This window comes from Rhinatrema bivittatum, chromosome 2, assembly GCF_901001135.1.
Source record: "Rhinatrema bivittatum chromosome 2, aRhiBiv1.1, whole genome shotgun sequence".
Lineage (NCBI taxonomy): Eukaryota > Metazoa > Chordata > Amphibia > Gymnophiona > Rhinatrematidae > Rhinatrema > Rhinatrema bivittatum.
In genome coordinates this window covers 377,286,386-377,307,974 of record NC_042616.1, presented here as the reverse complement: position 1 = coordinate 377,307,974, position 21,589 = coordinate 377,286,386, and the positions used below count along the sequence as shown (strand labels likewise).

Here is a 21,589-nt window from a genome sequence, read left to right as displayed (position 1 = left end):
AGACGATGGTGCAAGGAAGAGGGATTCAGTTTTGTTAGGAACTGGGGAACCTTTTGGGGAAGGGGGAGTCTCTTCCGAAGGGATGGGCTCCACCTTAACCAGGGTGGAACCAGACTGCTGGCGCTAACCTTTAAAAAGGAGATAGAGCAGCTTTTAAACTAGAACAAAGGGGAAAGCCGACAGTCGCTCAGCAGCGCATGGTTCGGAGAGATGTATCTTTAAAGGATACTAATGATGCATTAGAATTAGGGCATCCCGACAGTGAGGTTCCAATAATTAGAAAAGTAGTCCAAGTGCCTGTAACTAAAAACTCACCTGAGCTAAAAAATTCTAACTTATCCCTATCAATTAAAAAGCAGAATAAAAATACAATCAAAAAACAAACTTTGAAATGTTTGTATGCTAATGCCAGAAGTCTAAGAAGTAAGATGGGAGAATTAGAATGTATAGCAGTAAATGATGACATAGACTTAATTGGCATCTCAGAGACATGGTGGAAAGAGGATAACCAATGGGACAGTGCTATACCGGGGTACAAATTATATCGCAATGACAGAGAGGAGCAGTCGGGAGGAGGTGTGGCGCTTTATGTCCGGGATGGCATAGAGTCCAACAGGATAAACATCCTGCATGAGACTAAATACAAAATTGAATCCTTATGGGTAGAAATCCCTTGTGTATCAGGGAAGACTACAGTGATAGGGGTATACTACCGTCCACCTGGTCAAGATGGTGAGATGGACAGTGAAATGCTAAGAGAAATTAGGGAAGCTAACCAAATTGGTAGTGCAGTAATAATGGGAGACTTCAATTACCCCAATATAGACTGGGTAAATGTATCATCGGGTCACGCTAGAGAGATAACGATCCTGGATGGAATAAATGATAGCTTTATGGAGCAATTGGTTCAGGAACCGACGAGAGAGGGAGCAATTTTAGATCTAATTCTCAGTGGAGCACAGGACTTGGTGAGAGAGGTAACGGTGGTGGGGCCACTTGGCAATAGTGATCATAATATGATCAAATTTGATTTAATGACTGGAAAAGGAACAGTGTGCAAATCCAAGGCTCTCGTGCTAAACTTTCAAAAGGGAAACTTTGATAAAATGAGAAAAATTGTTAGAAAAAAACTGAAAGGAGCAGCTACAAAAGTAAAAAATGTCCAAGAGGCGTGGTCATTGTTAAAAAATACCATTCTAGAAGCACAGTCCAGATGTATTCCACACATTAAGAAAGGTGGAAAGAAGGCAAAACGATTACCGGCATGGTTAAAAGGGGAGGTGAAAGAAGCTATTTTAGCCAAAAGATCTTCATTCAAAAATTGGAAGAAGGATCCAACAGAAGAAAATAGGATAAAGCATAAACATTGGCAAGTTAAATGTAAGACATTGATAAGACAGGCTAAGAGAGAATTTGAAAAGAAGTTGGCTGTAGAGGCAAAAACTCACAGTAAAAACTTTTTTAAATATATCCGAAGCAGAAAGCCTGTGAGGGAGTCAGTTGGACCGTTAGATGATCGAGGGGTTAAAGGGGCACTTAGAGAAGATAAGGCCATCGCGGAAAGATTAAATGATTTCTTTTCTTCGGTGTTTACTGAAGAGGATGTTGGGGAGGTACCCGTAATGGAGAAGGTTTTCATGGGTAATGATTCAGATGGACTGAATCAAATCACGGTGAACCTAGAAGATGTGGTAGGCCTGATTGACAAACTGAAGAGTAGTAAATCACCTGGACCGGATGGTATACACCCCAGAGTTCTGAAGGAACTAAAAAATGAAATTTCAGACCTATTAGTAAAAATTTGTAACTTATCATTAAAATCATCCATTGTACCTGAAGACTGGAGGATAGCAAATGTAACCCCAATATTTAAAAAGGGCTCCAGGGGCGATCCGGGAAACTACAGACCGGTTAGCCTGACTTCAGTGCCAGGAAAAATAGTGGAAAGTGTTCTAAACATCAAAATCACAGAACATATAGAAAGACATGGTTTAATGGAACAAAGTCAGCATGGCTTTACCCAGGGCAAGTCTTGCCTCACAAATCTGCTTCACTTTTTTGAAGGAGTTAATAAACATGTGGATAAAGGTGAACCGGTAGATATAGTATACTTGGATTTTCAGAAAGCGTTTGACAAAGTTCCTCATGAGAGGCTTCTAGGAAAAGTAAAAAGTCATGGGATAGGTGGCGATGTCCTTTCGTGGATTGCAAACTGGCTAAAAGACAGGAAACAGAGAGTAGGATTAAATGGGCAATTTTCTCAGTGGAAGGGAGTGGACAGTGGAGTGCCTCAGGGATCTGTATTGGGACCCTTACTGTTTCAATATATTTATAAATGATTCTGGAAAGAAATACGACGAGTGAGATAATCAAATTTGCAGATGACACAAAATTGTGCAGAGTAGTTAAATCACAAGCAGATTGTGATAAATTGCAGGAAGACCTTGTGAGACTGGAAAATTGGGCATCCAAATGGCAGATGAAATTTAATGTGGATAAGTGCAGGTGATGCATATAGGGAAAAATAACCCATGCTATAATTACACGATGTTGGGTTCCATATTAGGTGCTACAACCCAAGAAAGAGATCTAGGTGTCATAGTGGATAACACATTGAAATCGTCGGTTCAGTGTGCTGGCGGCAGTCAAAAAAGCAACAGAATGTTGGGAATTATTAGAAAAGGAATGATGAATAAAAACGGAAAATGTCATAATGCCTCTGTATCGCTCCATGGTGAGACCGCACCTTGAATACTGTGTACAATTCTGGTCGCCGCATCTCAAAAAAGATATAATTGCGATGGAGAAGGTACAGAGAAGGGCTACCAAAATGATAAGGGGAATGGAACAACTCCCCTATGAGGAAAGACTAAAGAGGTTATGGACTTTTCAGCTTGGAGAAGAGACGACTGAGGGGGGATATGATAGAGGTGTTTTAAAATCATGAGAGGTCTAGAACGGGTAGATGTGAATCGGTTATTTACTCTTTCGGATAGTAGAAGGACTAGGGGACACTCCATGAAGTTAGCATGGGGCACATTTAAAACTAATCGGAGAAAGTTTCTTTTTTACTCAACGCACAATTAAACTCTGGAATTTGTTGCCAGAGAATGTGGTTCGTGCAGTTAGTATAGCTGTGTTTAAAAAAGGATTGGATAAGTTCTTGGAGGAGAAGTCCATTACCTGCTATTAAGTTCACTTAGAGAATAGCCACTGCCATTAGCAATGGTTACATGGAATAGACTTAGTTTTTGGGTACTTGCCAGGTTCTTATGGCCTGGATTGGCCACTGTTGGAAACAGGATGCTGGGCTTGATGGACCCTTGGTCTGACCCAGTATGGCATTTTCTTATGTTCTTATGACATATAAAGTAGAATCAACAATAAGAGCGATTTCTCGTCACTAAATACAGTCTATGGTATCAACGCAAGAATAGTTATGAACTATATTTTCCCCTCAAGAAACCTATATGATGAAACAGAGGCCTTTGTAGGGACAGAGAGGATACAGGATATAGCAGAAGTATAACAGAGACTACACAGGATACAGAAATATTATTGGGACAACATTCCTGTGAAACTACAAAGAATCTTTTCTTGTGGACTGTGGTTCAGCTGTATCCCTTTTTTTAATGAAGGTGTCATCCATGTAACTCATTTGCAATTTACATAGGAGTCAATTTTAAAACAAGAGCGCATGCGTCCATGTGCACGCGGTTCCTGATGCAGCTATTTTATAAAATGCACGTGTTGTTTAATTGTAGAAGGAGTCAAGGTGCTTGCAGGAGTGAAATGTATAAAGGCAGAACCCTCTCATAGAGTATGATTGCTGTAGATGTAGACTAGGTGATGCAATGATGGATCCCTTGTGAATGAAAAATGAGGTGCCAGGTGTCAATGCCTCTAGCCTTACTGACCTGTGTACAAAAGGATGGGGATGTTGGGCCATGACAGCGATTCAAGGGTTGAGGACTGCATGCTATGTATAAGGAAAAGGTCTGTAGCAAAGGTCGTGTGACTATTTTTCCTTTATGTAGTAAGAAAATGATGAATAACAAAGATTGTATAGCTGGGAAAAAGTATATGTACATTTAGACCCCGCTGGCCTTCCATATCAGCAGTTTCTCGTGCACTGAAGATTGCTTGGCATTGGTAATTTTTAAAAATGTAATATCTGTTGTTGTGTGAGTGCTAAGTTTACGCTATGGCAGTTGTTTCTAATCTTTTGTGTGTCATGGCACACCCGGCACAGAGCTTACTTCATTGCAGCACATACCATCACCAATTCCGTATCCCCACACCCCCTAGCATCATCATGTCTCCTCCCTTCTCTCATCCTCCTCCACCACCCCCGTATTCATCACCTTCTCCCTCCTTTCCTCCACCTACACCATGCTGGCATCATTTTTCCTTTCCTTCCCTTTCCCTCCTTTCTATTTATTTCTTTACACCCCTTTGGCATCATCATCGTCTCCTTGCCTTCTCCCCCTTTACCCCCTTCCTTCCACCCCCCCTCCACTGCACCTCCCATCATCATCAATTCCATCTTTACCTCCCCCCCCCCCCCAACACCCGGGCTGGTAGTCATCATCATCCCCTCCTCCCTGGCATCATCACCCTTTTCCGCTCCTCCCAATTCCCTGGCATCCATCATCACCTGTCCCTTCCCTCCCTTTCCTCCAGCCCCAAGGCATCACTTTCACTTTCCTTTTTTCCCTCTCCTATCATCTTCACCTTCTCTTCCTTCTCCCTTGGTGTGATCACATTTTCCTTCCTTCCCTCCCCCTCTGGTATTATCATCAGCTTCACTTCCTTCTCCCCCTAAACTTGCTGGTGGATTTAGCTGTCCCTTTTCTCCCCCACTCTCCCATGTTCTGGAACTGACAGATGTCCACCAGCATCACTTACTTGGTACTGCTTCTTCCTCCTCTGCTGGCTTCTCTCTGCAATCGGAACTGCATGGGGCTAGCAGGGCTTGCAAAACTAAAGGGTTCCATGCAGAGGAGGGAACAGAAGCAGCAGCAGATAAGAGCTGCTCTCTGTCTCCCCCTGCTGGTAAGAGGACAGCCTGTAGGACTGCCATAGTAGGGGGGAAGGATAAAGGCTACCATAGCGCCTGAATTCTTATAAGACTCTGGCTATCAACTGGAAAAAACGTTTGCAGCTCACCTGTGCTTCAGCCATGTGCTGTGGCACACTTGTTGGGAAATGCTGTGCTATGGAGTTAGAGTAAATAAGTATTTCAGAAATTATGCACATGAGACAATGTGGAGAATGTTTGTTTATGTTTATTTTTACTTCATTAATTGCAATTAATTAAATTGGTAAAACAAAGTAATGTAGAAATACAATTCAAATAAGGCTAAGAAGTTAAAATTAGCAAAAATATAACATAAAACATTGAAATAAAATTACCATTAGTTAAAATAAAGCAAAATCATATGCAACAAAATAATTTAAATGAATAAAATAAAACATCAAGATCAATATAAATAACATAGAAGATAAAATTGATAAAATGATGAGGTACAAAAAAGGTAGAGCAGAATTTATTAAAAAAAAAAAAAAAATGTGGGCAGACCATTTTTGGCTTTTTGCCCTTGAATTGTGCTGACATCAAGACCCATAAATGTTCAGCACAGTTTCTCTGCCTGTTTCTATAGGGGACCAGCATAACCAGAGCATCTTTGCATGTCTGAAAAAGGACAGTGAGGCTTATGTGCAATTAAATGACCCAACTGCTTTATTATACGCTCATCACCCAGTTCATCACTATTTGGTTCCCTGTGTAACCTCTGTTCCCAGGTTGAATAGAGGTTTTATTATCCAGGAAAAGAATCTGGGCATCGTCCTGGACAATAGGTTGAAATTCTCAGCTCAATATACAGTGGTGGTAAAAGAAACAAACAAAATGTTAGGAATTATTAGGAAGGGAATAGCAAATGAAACAGAGGATATCAAAATGCCTCATAGAATTGCTTCATAGTATTGCTCCATAGTGAGATCGCACCTTGAGTACTGTGTACAATTCTGGTTGCTGCATCTCAAAACAGATATAATGGAATTAAAAAAAAAAAGGTACAGAGAAGAGTGACCAAAATGATGAAGGGGATGGAACAGCTTTTCTATGAGGATATGCTAAAAAGGTTAGGGCTGTTCATCTTGGAGAAAAGACTGTTGAGGAAGGGATATGATAGAGGTCTGTACAATCATGACTGGTAGGAAACAGATAAATGTGAATCATTTGTTTATCCTTTCAAGAAATAGACTAGTGTATGCTCCATAAAGTTATTAAGTAACAGATTTAAAACAAATTGGAGAAAATATTTTTTCATTGAACATACAATTAAACTCTGGAATTCGTTACCAGAGGATGTGGTGAAAGCAGTTAGCATAGCTGGGTTTAAAAAAGGTTTGGACATGTTCTTAGAAGAACAGTCATAAACTGTTATTAACCAGGAAGACTTGGGAAAATCACTACTTATCCCTGGGCATAAGCAGCATGGAATCTTATCTAATATTTGACATCCTCCTAGGTTCTTGTGACCTGGATTGACCACTGATGAAAATAGGAGACTGGGCTTGACTCAGTATGGCAGTTCTTATGTTCCTGAATAGCTATTTGCCAGGGTTTCCTTGCTGCTCTCAAATTGAATGACTGAAGCCTTAGATCAAGACTTCTCAAATTTTTAGCCAATGTGATCCCATTTTAGCACTTGAAAATACACATGACACCAGAGGACAACCAAAACAAATTAGCAAGAGTGCGGTCCTTTTCAATAATCATGCCACTTGCATCCTCAGTTCACTCCACCCCTTCCAGAAGACCTCCTCTCTCAAACTCCTCCCCTCCAATTGATTTGCTCTTACATCCTCCAGCTCCTCTAATCTCCTCTTTTTCACGCCTTCAGCATTTTTTGCATCTCCAGGTGATCCTCTCACTCCCAAATCTTTCTTATAACACCAACTGATCTTCTATCATCCCCTCCCTCTTGCCCCAGCCCCATTCCTTCTCACCTCCAACTCTTCTCTCATATCTCCCCCAGCTGATCCCTTCTCACCCCTTACAGGCCCTCTCTTACATCTCCTGTCAATCTTCATTCATTTCCCCTCTCTCATCCTCCACAGCCAATCCCACCCTCAAAACCCTCCTACATCTGACCCCTTACTTCAAACAGCTCCTTCTCTACACATCCCCCTGGCCAGGGTCAGTGGCAACATTTATCTTTGAGCCTCAGGCCAAAGGTGGATGACAACTGGTAAGAAGAGAGGGTAGGCTGATAACAGGAGCAACATTATTTTTTTGGTTAGGTTCATTGGTGGGTGAAAAGAGAGGTGCTCTGGCAATCCCCACTGCCCCAGGCACACTTCACCCTCCCCTCCCCTCGTGGCTGATCCTGCTGATCTACAAGAGGCAGCAGCATTAGTGATGAAAGTCAGTGCAGGGCCTGTGAGCCAGTGCAAGCTCACGGGCCCTGCAATGGCTGTGATCGCCCCTCATGCAGGGCTTCGTATTAACACAAAAACTCATGCAAGGGCAGTAACTGCAGGGTCTGTGAGTGCATGCTAGCTCACAGGCCCTACACTGACTTCCACTGCTTCTCGCTGGCATCTGAAGAGTGCAGCCATCTGAAGCACTTGTGACCCCAGCTGAGGGTTTTGTGAGACATCCTCCTTGAAATCACCTTTAGTGCTTTTACCACCTGTGCATTTTCAAAAGCAGGAGTAGGGATGGAGGGAAGAAGATTTCTTATCTGCCAGACATTAGAAATCACCAGGATGTTTTTGCATGTTTAAGTTGTGCAGTAACAAAAGTCACAAGCACATTTTAAGCAGTGTCTGATTGAATGCTTTGAAGGGCAAGAAATGGATATGGAAAAGATGTTGAAGGAATGAGTTTGCATAAGAACATAAGAACATAAGAAAATGCCATACTGGGTCAGACCAAGGGTCCATCAAGCCCAGCATCCTGTTTCCAACAGTGGCCAATCCAGGCCATAAGAACTTGGCAAGTACCCAAAAACTAAGTCTATTCCATGTAACCATTGCTAATGGCAGTGGCTATTCTCTAAGTGAACTTAATAGCAGGTAATGGACTTCTCCTCCAAGAACTTATCCAATCCTTTTTTAAACACAGCTATACTAACTGCACTAACCACATCCTCTGGCAACAAATTCCAGAGTTTAATTGTGCGTTGAGTAAAAAAGAACTTTCTCCGATTAGTTTTAAATGTGCCCCATGCTAACTTCATGGGGTGCCCCCTAGTCTTTCTACTATCCGAAAGAGTAAATAACCGATTCACATCTACCCGTTCTAGACCTCTCATGATTTTAAACACCTCTATCATATCCCCCCTCAGTCGTCTCTTCTCCAAGCTGAAAAGTCCTAACCTCTTTAGTCTTTCCTCATAGGGGAGTTGTTCCATTCCCCTTATCATTTTGGTAGCCCTTCTCTGTACCTTCTCCATTGCAATTATATCTTTTTTGAGATGCGGCGACCAGAATTGTACACAATATTCAAGGTGCGGTCTCACCATGGAGCGATACAGAGGCATTATGACATTTTCCGTTTTATTCACCATTCCCTTTCTAATAATTCCCAACATTCTGTTTGCTTTTTTGACTGCCGCAGCACACTGTACCGACGATTTCAATGTGTTATCCACTATGACACCTAGATCTCTTTCTTGGGTTGTAGTACCTAATATGGAACCCAACATTGTGTAATTATAGCATGGGTTATTTTTCCCTATATGCATCACCTTGCACTTATCCAAATTAAATTTCATGTGCCATTTGGATGCAAATTTGATTATCTCACTCATCGTATTTCTTTTCAGATCATTTATAAATATATTGAAAAGTAAGGGTCCCAATACAGATCCCTGAGGCACTCCACTGTCCACTCCCTTCCACTGAGAAAATTGCCCATTTAATCCTACTCTCTGTTTCCTGTCTTTTAGCCAGTTTGCAATCCACGAAAGGACATCGCCACCTATCCCATGACTTTTTACTTTTCCTAGAAGCCTCTCATGAGGAACTTTGTCAAACGCCTTCTGAAAATCCAAGTATACTATATCTACCGGTTCACCTTTATCCACATGTTTATTAACTCCTTCAATAAAGTGAAGCAGATTTGTGAGGCAAGACTTGCCCTGGGTAAAGCCATGCTGACTTTGTGCCATTAAACCATGTCTTTCTATATGTTCTGTGATTTTGATGTTTAGAACACTTTCCACTATTTTTCCTGGCACTGAAGTCAGGCTAACCGGTCTGTAGTTTCCCGGATTGCCACTGGAGCCCTTTTTAAATATTGGGGTTACATTTGCTATCCTCCAGTCTTCAGGTACAATGGATGATTTTAATGATAAGTTACAAATTTTTACTAATAGGTCTGAAATTTCATTTTTTAGTTCCTTCAGAACTCTGGGGTGTATACCATCCGGTCCAGGTGATTTACTACTCTTCAGTTTGTCAATCAGGCCTACCACATCTTCTAGGTTCACCGTGATTTGATTCAGTCCATCTGAATCATTACCCATGAAAACCTTCTCCATTACGGGTACCTCCCCAACATCCTCTTCAGTAAACACCGAAGCAAAGAAATCATTTAATCTTTCCGCGATGGCCTTATCTTCTCTAAGTGCCCCTTTAACCCCTCGATCATCTAACGGTCCAACTGACTCCCTCACAGGCTTTCTGCTTCGGATATATTTAAAAAAGTTTTTACTGTGAGTTTTTGCCTCTACAGCCAACTTCTTTTCAAATTCTCTCTTAGCCTGTCTTATCAATGTCTTACATTTAACTTGCCAATGTTTATGCTTTATCCTATTTTCTTCTGTTGGATCCTTCTTCCAATTTTTGAATGAAGATCTTTTGGCTAAAATAGCTTCTTTCACCTCCCCTTTTAACCATGCCGGTAATTGTTTTGCCTTCTTTCCACCTTTCTTAATGTGTGGAATACATCTAGACTGTGCTTCTAGAATGGTATTTTTTAACAATGACCACGCCTCTTGGACATTTTTTACTTTTGTAGCTGCTCCTTTCAGTTTTTTTCTAACAATTTTTCTCATTTTATCAAAGTTTCCCTTTTGAAAGTTTAGTACGAGAGCCTTGGATTTGCACACTGTTCCTTTTCCAGTCATTAAATCAAATTTGATCATATTATGATCACTATTGCCAAGCGGCTCCACCACCGTTACCTCTCTCACCAAGTCCTGTGCTCCACTGAGAATTAGATCTAAAATTGCTCCCTCTCTCGTCGGTTCCTGAACTAATTGCTCCATAAAGCTATCATTTATTCCATCCAGGAACGTTATCTCTCTAGCGTGACCCGATGATACATTTACCCAGTCTATATTGGGGTAATTGAAGTCTCCCATTATTACTTCACTACCAATTTGGTTGGCTTCCCTAATTTCTCTAAGCATTTCACTGTCCATCTCACCATCTTGACCAGGTAGACGGTAGTATACCCCTATCACTATAGTCTTCCCTGACACACAAGGGATTTCTACCCATAAAGATTCAATTTTGTATTTAGTCTCATGCAGGATGTTTATCCTGTTGGACTCTATGCCATCCCGGACATAAAGCGCCACACTCCTCCCGAGTGCTCCTCTCTGTCATTGCGATATAATTTGTACCCTGGTATAGCACTGTCCCATTGGTTATCCTCTTTCCACCATGTCTCTGAGATGCCAATTAAGTCTATGTCATCATTTACTGCTATACATTCTAATTCTCCCATCTTACTTCTTAGACTTCTGGCATTAGCATACAAACATTTCAAAGTTTGTTTTTTGTTTGTATTTTCGTTCTGCTTTTTAATTGATAGGGATAAGTTAGAATTTTTTAGCTCAGGGGAGTTTTTAGTTACAGGCACTTGGACTACTTTTCTAATTATTGGAACCTCACTGTCGGGATGCCCTAATTCTAATGCATCATTAGTATCCTTTAAAGATACCTCTCTCCGAACCATGCGCTGCTGAGCGACTGTCTGCTTTCCCCTTTGTTCTAGTTTAAAAGCTGCTCTATCTCCTTTTTAAAGGTTAGCGCCAGCAGTCTGGTTCCACCCTGGTTAAGGTGGAGCCCATCCCTTCGGAATAGACTCCCCCTTCCCCAAAAGGTTCCCCAGTTCCTAACAAAACTGAATCCCTCTTCCTTGCACCATCGTCTCATCCACGCATTGAGACTCCGGAGCTCTGCCTGCCTCTGGTGACCTGCACGTGGAACAGGGAGCATTTCAGAGAATGCTACCCTGGAGGTTCTGGATTTAATCTTTCTACCTAAGAGCCTAAATTTGGTTTCCAGAACCTCCCTCCCACATTTTCCTATGTCGTTGGTGCCCACATGTACCACGACAGCCGGCTCCTCCCCAGCACTGTCTAAAATCCTATCTAGGTGATGCGTGAGGTCCGCCACCTTCGCACCAGGTAGGCATGTTACCAGGCGATCCTCACGCCCACCAGCCACCCAGCTATCTACATTCCTAATAATCGAATCACCAACTATGACGGCCGACCTAACCCTTCCCTCCTGGGCAGTAGGCCCTGGGGAGATATCCTCAGTGCGAAAGGACAATGCATCACCTAGAGAGCAGGTCCTTGCTACAGGATCCTTTCCTGCTACACCTGGTTGGTGCTCTCCCATCATGAGACCTTCTTCCTCCAAGGCAGCACCAGGGCTGCCAGTCTGAAGTTGGGACTTGACTACTATGTCCCTGAAGGTCTCATCTATATACCTCTCTGTCTGCCTTAGCTCCTCCAGGTCTACCATTCTACATAGTTTTCTTTTCACATGTCTGAAATGTGCCAGTTGTGTATACTATCTTGTCTTCTGATCCAACTTTTAATGCTTCTACAACTAATAAATAAAGAACTATTTATATTGTGATTATTACAAGATTTGAGAAAAGATAAGATGTGTGGGCCCCATCATCCTTTCTTGTTCTTTGGATAGTAGAAAGCAAGTATCAGGTGTTTCTGTTTAGTTTAATAGAGATCCTGTTTACTGGGAATGGGTTTCTGTCCCAGTAGAAAGAGACTGGGAAAGGTCTAGCCCGGTAGCTCAGTGGCAGTACCTTGCACTTGCATATACAAGTTTCCTGGTTCAGTCTCCAGGTGAATCTTCCACTTTCTGGGTTGGCTCATCCTGTAGATGCTGTGGAGGCAGTGTTCATAGCCCCCAGAGGAGGGGGAGGAAAGGAGTTGTTATTGTTTAAGGATGACACCTACTGACTGCATTCAGTACCTATGGTTGAAGGTTCCAGAATGAACCATGGTATATGGCCTCTGCAGCCATGACCAGACTAGGAACTATAGGAAGGTGGGTCTATTAAAAGAGGGGAAAACATTCCAGGGTAGTTTTGACTGAAGGTTCATGAGGCCAGATGCCAGTCCTGGTTTTAATTGACCTGGAAGTAGAAAGAAACAGGAGATCAAGAGGAGACTCCCAGGTCTGAAAAGAAAAAGACTGTGGCATATATGGAAGGAAAAAATGTCAAATGAAAAGCTGCATAAGATGATGGGAGATAAGACCTTGGTATAAGGAAAATGAGATTCGCTGGCCATGTTCTCAGAGGTTAAGCTAGCAAATTGGCTAATCTAGTACTGGAGGGCAAGGGAGCAATCTGGGGCAAACAGGTTTGAAAAATGGTGAGGGATATCCAGTCAAAAATCCCGGGCTTAATTGAGCGTTGAGTGAGAGAATTTTCTCAGATTTGTTTTAAATGTGCTGCTTGCTAACTTCATGGCATTCCCCCTAGTACTTGTATTATCCGAAAGAGTAAATAACCGATTCACATTTACCTGTTCAAGTCTTTTCTTGCTTTTGTAGACCTCTATTATATCCCTTCTCAGCTGTATTTTTTCCAAGCTGATCATTCCTAACTTCTTTAGCCCTTTATCATTTTGGTCACCCTTCTCTACTTTCTCCAGTGCAACTGTCTTTTTTGAAATGCAGTGGCCAGAATTGCACACAGTATTCAAGGAGTGGTCTTACCATGGAGCGATACAGAGTCATTATGTTTACTCTGTTTGATTTGCCATTCCCTTCCTAATAATTCCTAATATTGTTTGCTTTTTTGACCACCACCGCACACTGAGCCGATGATTTCAATGTAATATCAACTATGATGCCCAGATCTTTTTCCTGGGTGGTAACTCCTAAAATGGAACCTAACATTGCGTAGCTACAGCATGGGTTATTTTTCTCTATATGCATCACCTTGCATTTGTTCACATTATATTTCATCTGCCATATGGATGCCCAATCTTCCAGTCTCGCAAGCTCCTCCTGCAATTTATCACATTTAAAAATATATTAAAAAGCATCAGTCCAAGTACAGATGCCTGAGGCACCCCACTGTTTATCTTTTTCCATTGTGAAAACTGACCATTTAATCCTATTCTCTCTTTTCTGTCTTTTAATCAGTTTGCAGTTCACAGAAGGACATTGCCTCTTATCTAATGACTGTTTAGTTTTCCTAAAATCCTCTCATGAGGAACTTTGTCAAACACCTTCTGAAAATCCAAATATACCACATCTACCAGTCACCTTTATCCACATGTTTATTAACCCCTTCAAAATAATGTAGCAGATTTGTGAAGCAAAATAAATCCGTGCTGTGTCCCATTAAACAATGTCTATCTATACGTTCTGTGATTTCATTCTGTATAATAGTTTCTATGATTTTTCCTGGCTCTGAAGTCTGGCTCACCGGTCTATAGTTTCCCGTATCACCTCTGGATTCGTTTTTAAATATCAGGTTATATTGGCCACCTTCCAGTCTTCAGGTACAATGGATGATTTTAATGATAGGTTACAAATTACTTCTAATAGGTCTGACATTTCATTTTTTAGTTCTTTCAGAACCGTGGGGTGTATACCATCTGGTCCAGGTGATTTGCTACTCTTCAGTTTGCCAATTTGGCATACTATATCTTCCATGATCACCGTGATTTGGTTTAGTTCGTCACTCTTGAAAACTGTCTTCAGAATGGGTATCTCCCCAACATCCTCATCAGTAAACACCGAAGCAAAGAATTAATTTAGTCTTTCCACAATGGCCTTATCTTCCCTAAGTGCTCCTTTAATCCCTCAATCATCTAATGGTCCAATTGACTACCTTGCAGGCTTCTAGCTTCATATATATTTTTTAAAGTTTTTATTATGCGTATTTGCCTCCAAGGCCAACTTCTTTTCAAATTTTCTCTTAGCCAGTCTTATCAGTGTTTTACATTTAACTTGCCAATGCTTATGCTTTTCCCTATTTCTTCAGATAGATCCTTCTTCTACTTTTTGAATAGCCTCTTTCACCTTAACCATACTGGTAGTTGTTTGGCCTTCCTTCTATGTTTCTTTCTTTTTTTTTTTTTTATAACTTTTTATTAGATTTTCAAAATAGAACATTGATAAGGTACAGTCATTTAAAGTGACATTCTAATACACATTCTTTAGGCATGAAAATATTGGCATGCACTTGGTAAAGTGAATGTTATAAACTATTCAATAACATATAAATGTAACAATTCAGCATCATATAAAAGGCTGTAACCATTGTTGTGGGTTTTAACTTGACTTAACAAATCTCCCTCAATTATTGAGAACATCTCATTGATAGTATACTCATAGCCAGGTTCCGTCCATGGTTGCATCTATAGTTGTGTCCAAGCCATTGTTAGCCTAACATAATACCATTGTATTGTTTTGTACCAAGATAGAAGGTTGAAAAATGTCCCCTAAACCAGTACTTTCAGGAACTCTTCATCCTCTGCAGTCATATCTTACCCTTTCTTCCCGCCGCCTCCCAACTCTCCCCACCCTCCTTCACCCTTATTGCAAGGAATACATCTGGACGGCACTTCTAAGATGGCATTTTTTAAAATGTCCATGCCTGTTGTATACTCTTAACCTTTTTAGCTGCACCTTTCAGATTTTTCTAACTGTTTTTCTCATTTTATCAAAGTTTCCCTTTTGAAAGTTTAGTGCTAGAGCCGTGGATTTACTTACTGTCCCTCTTATAGTCATTAATTCAAATTTGATCATATTTTGAGAACTGTATTATACAGAGGAGCACTAAGAATCATACAGATTTTTTGGTTATGAGCATGTATAGCATTCCAGGTAATAGGTTTCAAAATCGGATTAGTGGGCTAAATGTGGGTTTGCATCCCTGTAGCAAACTCACCTAGAGCTCTACAAAATAGAATTAGGAGCACATTTTTAAGGTGTGCAAGAGGGTAAGGGGAAAGACATCTATACTCTAGTTGTTTTGTGGTTTGCCACTTCTGAGCCCATGTCAAAAGCAGGATGTGAGTAAAAATTTGATTACAGAAGAAAAGGAACCTGGAGACACAATTCACATCCCTAATTCTTCAGCATCCAGGTTCGGAGCACTTCATCACATATACAAATATTCCAGATTAAGAATTATGGAGCCCTGAACAGGCCTATGGAAGCAAAAGATTGAGAATTTTATTATAGAGTTGATTAAAAAAAAAGGATTGGTGTAGATCCCTTGTGGGTTTTAGGCATTGGAGAAAACAGTATTCATGAAATCATGATATATATAGGGATAGATTTTCAAAGGGTTACGTGCGTAATATATGCGCGTAACCCCCCTATTTTGCATAGGCTCGGCAGCGCACGCAAGCCCCGGGACACTCGTATGTCCCAGGGCTTTCAAAAATGGGCAGTCCAGAGTCCTCCGGCACAGCGGCCGTGCTGGAGGTTTGCACGCCGGCCGGCCGGCACACGCAAGTTACGCCTGCCTTGGGTGTAGCCCAAGGCAGACGTAACTTTGACAACAAAAGGTAGGGGGGGGGGTTAGATAGGGAAAGGGGGGGAGCCGAAAAAAGTTCCCTCAGAGGCCGCTCTGATTTCGGAGCGGCCTTGGAGGGAACGGGGAAAGCCATCGGACCTCCCCTAGGGCTTGGCAGGCGCAAGGTGCACAAGTGTGCACCCCCTTGCGCGCACCGACCTCAGATTTTATAATAGGTGCGTGGTAGCGCGCGCATGTTATAAAATCGGGTGTACATTTGTGCACGCCGGGTAGCGTGCACACAGACACTCAAAAAATCCTGTGACCCTGTAGGTTAGAAATACTATCTCTACTTTCTAAAGCACTCGGCAAAAGTATTCAGCCAATACCGAGTAAAGTATAAAGGAATCTAAAAAATCAGCCCCTTCTCCTTCCAAATCAAAAATCCACACTGAAATTAGTGCTCACCTGCAGGCTGGGATCAACCATTACAGCAGCCTCCAGTGAGGGTGCAGTGGTCCCTCTACACTACTCTGCATAGTCCTAACCACTCACATAATAACATAAGAACATGCCATACTGGGTCAGACCAAGGGTCCATCAAGCCCAGCATCCTTTTTCCAACAGTGGCCAATCCAGGCCATAACCTGGCAAGTACCCCAAAACTAAGTCTATTCCATGTTACCGTTGCTAATGCACCTGGGTTAAACCTGGGTTATTGTTGCTGCTTGTCATTTCTCCAATGAAGCACTGAGGGAGACTTGCATTGGAAGTTTTTCAGTTATTTCTGACTTTATTGTGCATGCTTAGATTGCTATTTTTAATAATGAACTAAGGAGAAATATTTTTATGTTTAACTGCAAAAGTCTCTTCCACTGCAGAGGATTTTTTTTAAAACAAATTATTCTGCACACTGTTTCACTTACTTTCTTTTAACGCAACAGTGCTGGTTTTTAAAGAACATTTCTTGACATTTCAGTTGTCATTTTGGAAATTGGTTTCTTTAAATATAACTAGACACACTCAAGATTTTTTTTTTTACCTACTGTGAGAATGCTCATCATTCCTTACTGGCAATACTGTTTAGTTAAAATACCTCCCTTCTGAAGTTTCTTCAAATGTTCCTTTTTATGTATACTTCAGTGTTTTAACTTTTAAGATTGTGTGTGTGTGTGTGTGTGTGTGTGTGTGTGTGGTGGGGGTTTCTGATTCCATCCTGTAGCAGAACAATACTGAGTTTTTAGTTCTCCCTCCCTTGTCTTTCCCTAGGTAAAATAAAATTTTTGAGTACATTTTCACCAGCATAAAACTGAGTGAAAAATGTGTGAATAAATGTTTTTTATAATTAGATTTTCACTTGTAAACTAAAAAAATGTCTGTCTTCTGTGACTTTTTTGTTTCAAAAGGCGAACCAGTGAACAGATTGCCCTGAAAATTGGGATGCCATAGTTGGGGAGGGTGATTAATCGAATGCGATAGATGAAAACTTTTGGTAGCCCTATATCCCTGCTCCTGGGCTTCCTTGTTCTTTCAGAATTGAGACTTTTGCTGCCAGCATTAGGGCACACTACAACTATTCTTGAATGCATTAGTTCCTGAATTAGCATATGGTATCTACAACCAAAGTTATATCCACTCCTACATCACCATCTTACTTTTCCTTTCCTCCCACCCTCTAGTACCACCACTTTCCTTTTCTTCCCAACCCCCTGGCATCATCATTCCCTGCCTCCCTCCCCCCACCATGGGCATCACCACTTCCCTTTTATTTATTTGATTTCCATTCTGCTTTTCCTTCCCAACCCTCGCTTTCATCAGCTTTCCTCTCAACCTACCCTTTCTGACCTCTCCTTCCGTTTCTCCCTTTGGAATTGCCTTCAGCTAGCAAGAAGAATTTGGCGAGTAGTCCACTGGGATCCAGTGGGAGTGCACAACTATTAACTTGTTTCATTTGAAATGGAGGTTAACTTTGCATAGCTTAGGGAAACAATAATATTTTAAACTACTTATTTTCTTAATCTAAGACAAAAAAGAAGCAAAGTGGTGCATCTGTTTACTGGCCAGACCTTGATTTAACATCTTTGTCAGCTTCAGCTTAAGTTCAAAAGCTGTTGATACAGATGCATAGTGAGAGATTGGATGTCAGAGTGTGGTGATATTCTTTTTAAATGCATTTTTTTAAATCTTGGAGTGTAATAGAGTAATCTTAACTTTTTACACTTTCAATTTGTTTGCAGATTACAACTCTTATTAACCATAAAGATAAACCAAAGAAGTCGGATAAAACATTGCAAGCGATTCAGCGGGTCGGACAGGCGGTTAACCAGGCAGTTGGAAGATTTATTACAGTAGGTGAAGCCATAGCCAATGAAAACCGGGAGCTGAAGGAAGAAATGAGCACTGCCTGCAGTGAGGCAAAGCGAGCAGGTATGTGACTGCTTAAAGAGCCGTACCAGTGTATGACTAAGCAAGCTGAATGCATAACTGGAATGTGATTTTGCTTGAATGGAACTGTTAGGCTTGTAATTGAAATGTCAGACCTATACTGATTGCCGATGTGATGAAGCCTAGTCAAGAACTTAAAAACCTGACCGTGCTTTAGTGATAACAGGGAAAAGATGCTCACTAATGGGTCAATTTTAAAAGCATTACTTGCGCAAAATTGGACACATACGCACGTATGAGGGCCTCACGCGAGCAAAGCGCATTTTAAGAAGCTGCAAAGTTCTCACATATGTACTTGTGCATGTGTCAAGAAGAGGGTGGAAAAGGAGCAGGGCAAAGACTTGCGTGCGTAAATCCGCATTTTAAAAAAGCTGACTATGGAGCGAGCTGGCTTGTTATCCGCATAACTTTACTTCTGGTCCTAATGAGGAGCAAGTCTGGAGATCTGAGTTTTAGGGCTTTCAGCACAGTGTGAGGGTTCCAGATCAAGTGGGCTTGCAAGATGAAGAACCAGAGGGGTCTTGAAGACCTCGATATGAACTGGACAACTTGGGAAAAACTGGTTTTCCCCTCACAGGAGCATGTTTTAAAATCCACCTGTATACGTATGTAAAAGCCATTAAAGCCCTAGCCAAAATACACACGGGAGGGGTATTTTAAATGATATGTGCATACTTGTGAGCACAATTTAAAATTGCAGCATGTCTCTGCTCTCGCACCGATACATTTGTTTATGAATGCACGCGCATTCATTTTAAAATTACCCTGCAAGACCGGTTCTTCATCACTTGATCGGGTTGTGACCTAAAAAAGGAGGCTGGATAAGTAATCTTTAGAGGAGGAATAGCATAATCTGGGCTCCTTCAGTAAGCTTGATATATCTCCTTTGTATTATGGCTCCTGGGTTTGTTTTTGTATATTTAGAACAAATGTTTAAATGCAGCCAGCACTGGAGTTTAATTTCAACTGTGTTTGTGCCATTTATCTGGGTTCAGTCATCTTTTTAATTCTTTGTTTGAGAAGCAATTAGAAGATAGATGTCTAGGAAGCACTTACATAATGTTGTATTTTTTTGGGACCTTCATTTCCAGCTTTTATTTTATTTTGCCTTGGAATTTCAATATTATAACACAAGATGTCAGTGGAAAAAATGACTTCGATATAAGACACAGAAGAAAAATCTTTTTTGTTCTAACATTGAAATTCCCAGGCAAAATAAAACAAAATCTGAAAATGAACTTCCCTCTGTGTATTAGATTTTAGAAATTAAAGCACTGCTTTTGATCTTGGAATACAGTGATAAAACACAATATAATGACTGATAAAGACCAGAGGGTCCATACTTGATCCCTGGTCTTACATTTACTTCAATCTAAATGGAAGAAAAAATGTTAATGTGTACCAGTGCAAAGTGATGCCCACAAGGAAAAATAATCCCAACTACAGGAATACAATTCTGGATTCTGTACACCATCCAGGTATTACATTTGGCCAGTCACAGGGTAAGCCTGCAACTGGCCACACTCACTGCTGGGCCTTGGCACTCTTTGCGGTTCTGTTGACACCATTCTCTTGCTGCCGGCGTTCCCACAACTCTGCGTGCTCTATGTACACGCCATGGCGGGAAGCTCGGTGACAGACATGTCTCTCTGATGTCATGCGACTGGGTATTTAAACCCAGCCATGACTTTAGTAACCTGCCTCAGCAACGGATCTCCTGTTCCAGTGAGCCTGTTCTAGCCTTGCCTTGCCTTACCCGGCCTGTCTCGTCCAGCCTGCCTCGTCCAATGTCTCCTCACCTGTCCTTATCCATTCATTGGCCTGATTTCCTGTACTGACCTCTTGCTTCGGACTTCGAGCTGACCATGCTCTCCTGCCTCCTGGACCTGACATAGCCTTGGATCTGACAACGCTTGCCTGCTGCCTGGACCTGACCATGGCCTTGGAACTGACAGTGACCATGCTTGCCTTGTTCCAGGTATCTCCTGGTTACTGCTTGCCCTGACCTCTACATGTTCTTGGATTCTTGCTCACTTTGTCGCCCTAGGGACTAACCCAAATTCTGCCAGCTGCCAGAACCCAAGGGCTTATCCTGTGGGGGAGGCGGCTGGTAAGGGTGAAGCTCCAGCCTGTTCCGCTTCAGGGTGTGATCGCCAGCAGTTGGCGTAGGCCTCATAGGTTCGCCTACGAGGCTGCGTCAACTACATCACAGCACACAGGGCTCACACTCATCACTCCAGGAAAAGGATCTTGGCATCCTTGTGGACAAATCATTGAGATCCTCAGCTCAGTATGTGGTGCAGATAAAAAAAATAAAACAAAACAAATGAAATGTTAGGAATTATTTAGAGCAGAATGAAGAATAAAGCAGAGAATATAATAATACTTCTGTATCGATTCATGATGCCACTGCACCTTAAATATTGTGTGTGGTTCTGGTTGCTTCATCTCAAAAAACACATAACAGAACTAGAAAAGGTGCAGAAAAGGGCAACAAAAATGATTAAAGGGGATGGATCCATTCTCTTATGAGAAGTTGCACAGGTTAGGGTTCTTCAGCTGGGAAAAGAGATGACTGAGAGGAGAAATAATAGAAGCTTATAAAATCACTAGCTTGCCACCAATAGATATTCCCTGGAGACCATTGTTCCCTCAAATTCCTGAAAGACTGCATACACAAAAAATTTCTTTTTGTACAACATTTTATAAGCTAAGTTCAAATTTATGCACTACAACCAGTATAATGCAAATCTCAGGATTTCTTGATGCACTATGTTTTGCTCTAAGCACAGGATTCTCGACCTCTGTGCATGCACAGCTTAGAGGGAACAGTGCTGGAGGCCTCTATGCATTGCCCTCTTGCTCTGAGCCCCAGTACAGCCTACTCAACCCCATCACAGATTGCTTCCTCCCCCTCAGTTCCAAGAGCAGCACAGCCTACCTCCTAATCCCAGCTGCAGCACAGCCATCCATGGAAATTCCCAGGAGGCTCCTATTTATTGCCTTCTCTCCTCCAGCCCCAGCACAGCCTGCCCCTGCCCCTGTAGCCTCAGCTCCAGCATAGCCTACCCTCACTCTTCCCAGCAGCCTCAGCACAACCTGCACTTCCCAAGCCCCAGCACAGCCAGCCCTCCCCCAGGCTAAGCCCCTCCCCCCTGCCAGTGAAGCCTGCCCCCTCACCAGCCAAAGCTCCAGCCACTCTAATCTCTAAATATTGGATTTGTTCTCTGAGGGCTAGGAGATCATTGCACGAGTGCACACATACAAACTCTTACCAACTGGTTAATTATCACACATGTGCAAGAGACTGGATATCCCTCATCTCACTGCTAGACTACTGTCTGCATCTTAATTTTGTTTGGTTGTTAGCAATTTAAAATT

General features: G+C 41.8%; 1 protein-coding gene across 1 annotated transcript in view; it reads left to right on the top strand.

The window, feature by feature from the left end:
* CTNNAL1 (catenin alpha like 1) overlaps nucleotides 1-21,589 on the top strand; it is an 852,902-nt gene that overhangs the window by 356,896 nt on the left and 474,417 nt on the right. Inside the window, 1 exon segment of the mRNA XM_029589981.1 lies at nucleotides 18,001-18,190. Within this exon segment, the coding sequence (XP_029445841.1) occupies nucleotides 18,001-18,190 (190 nt within the window).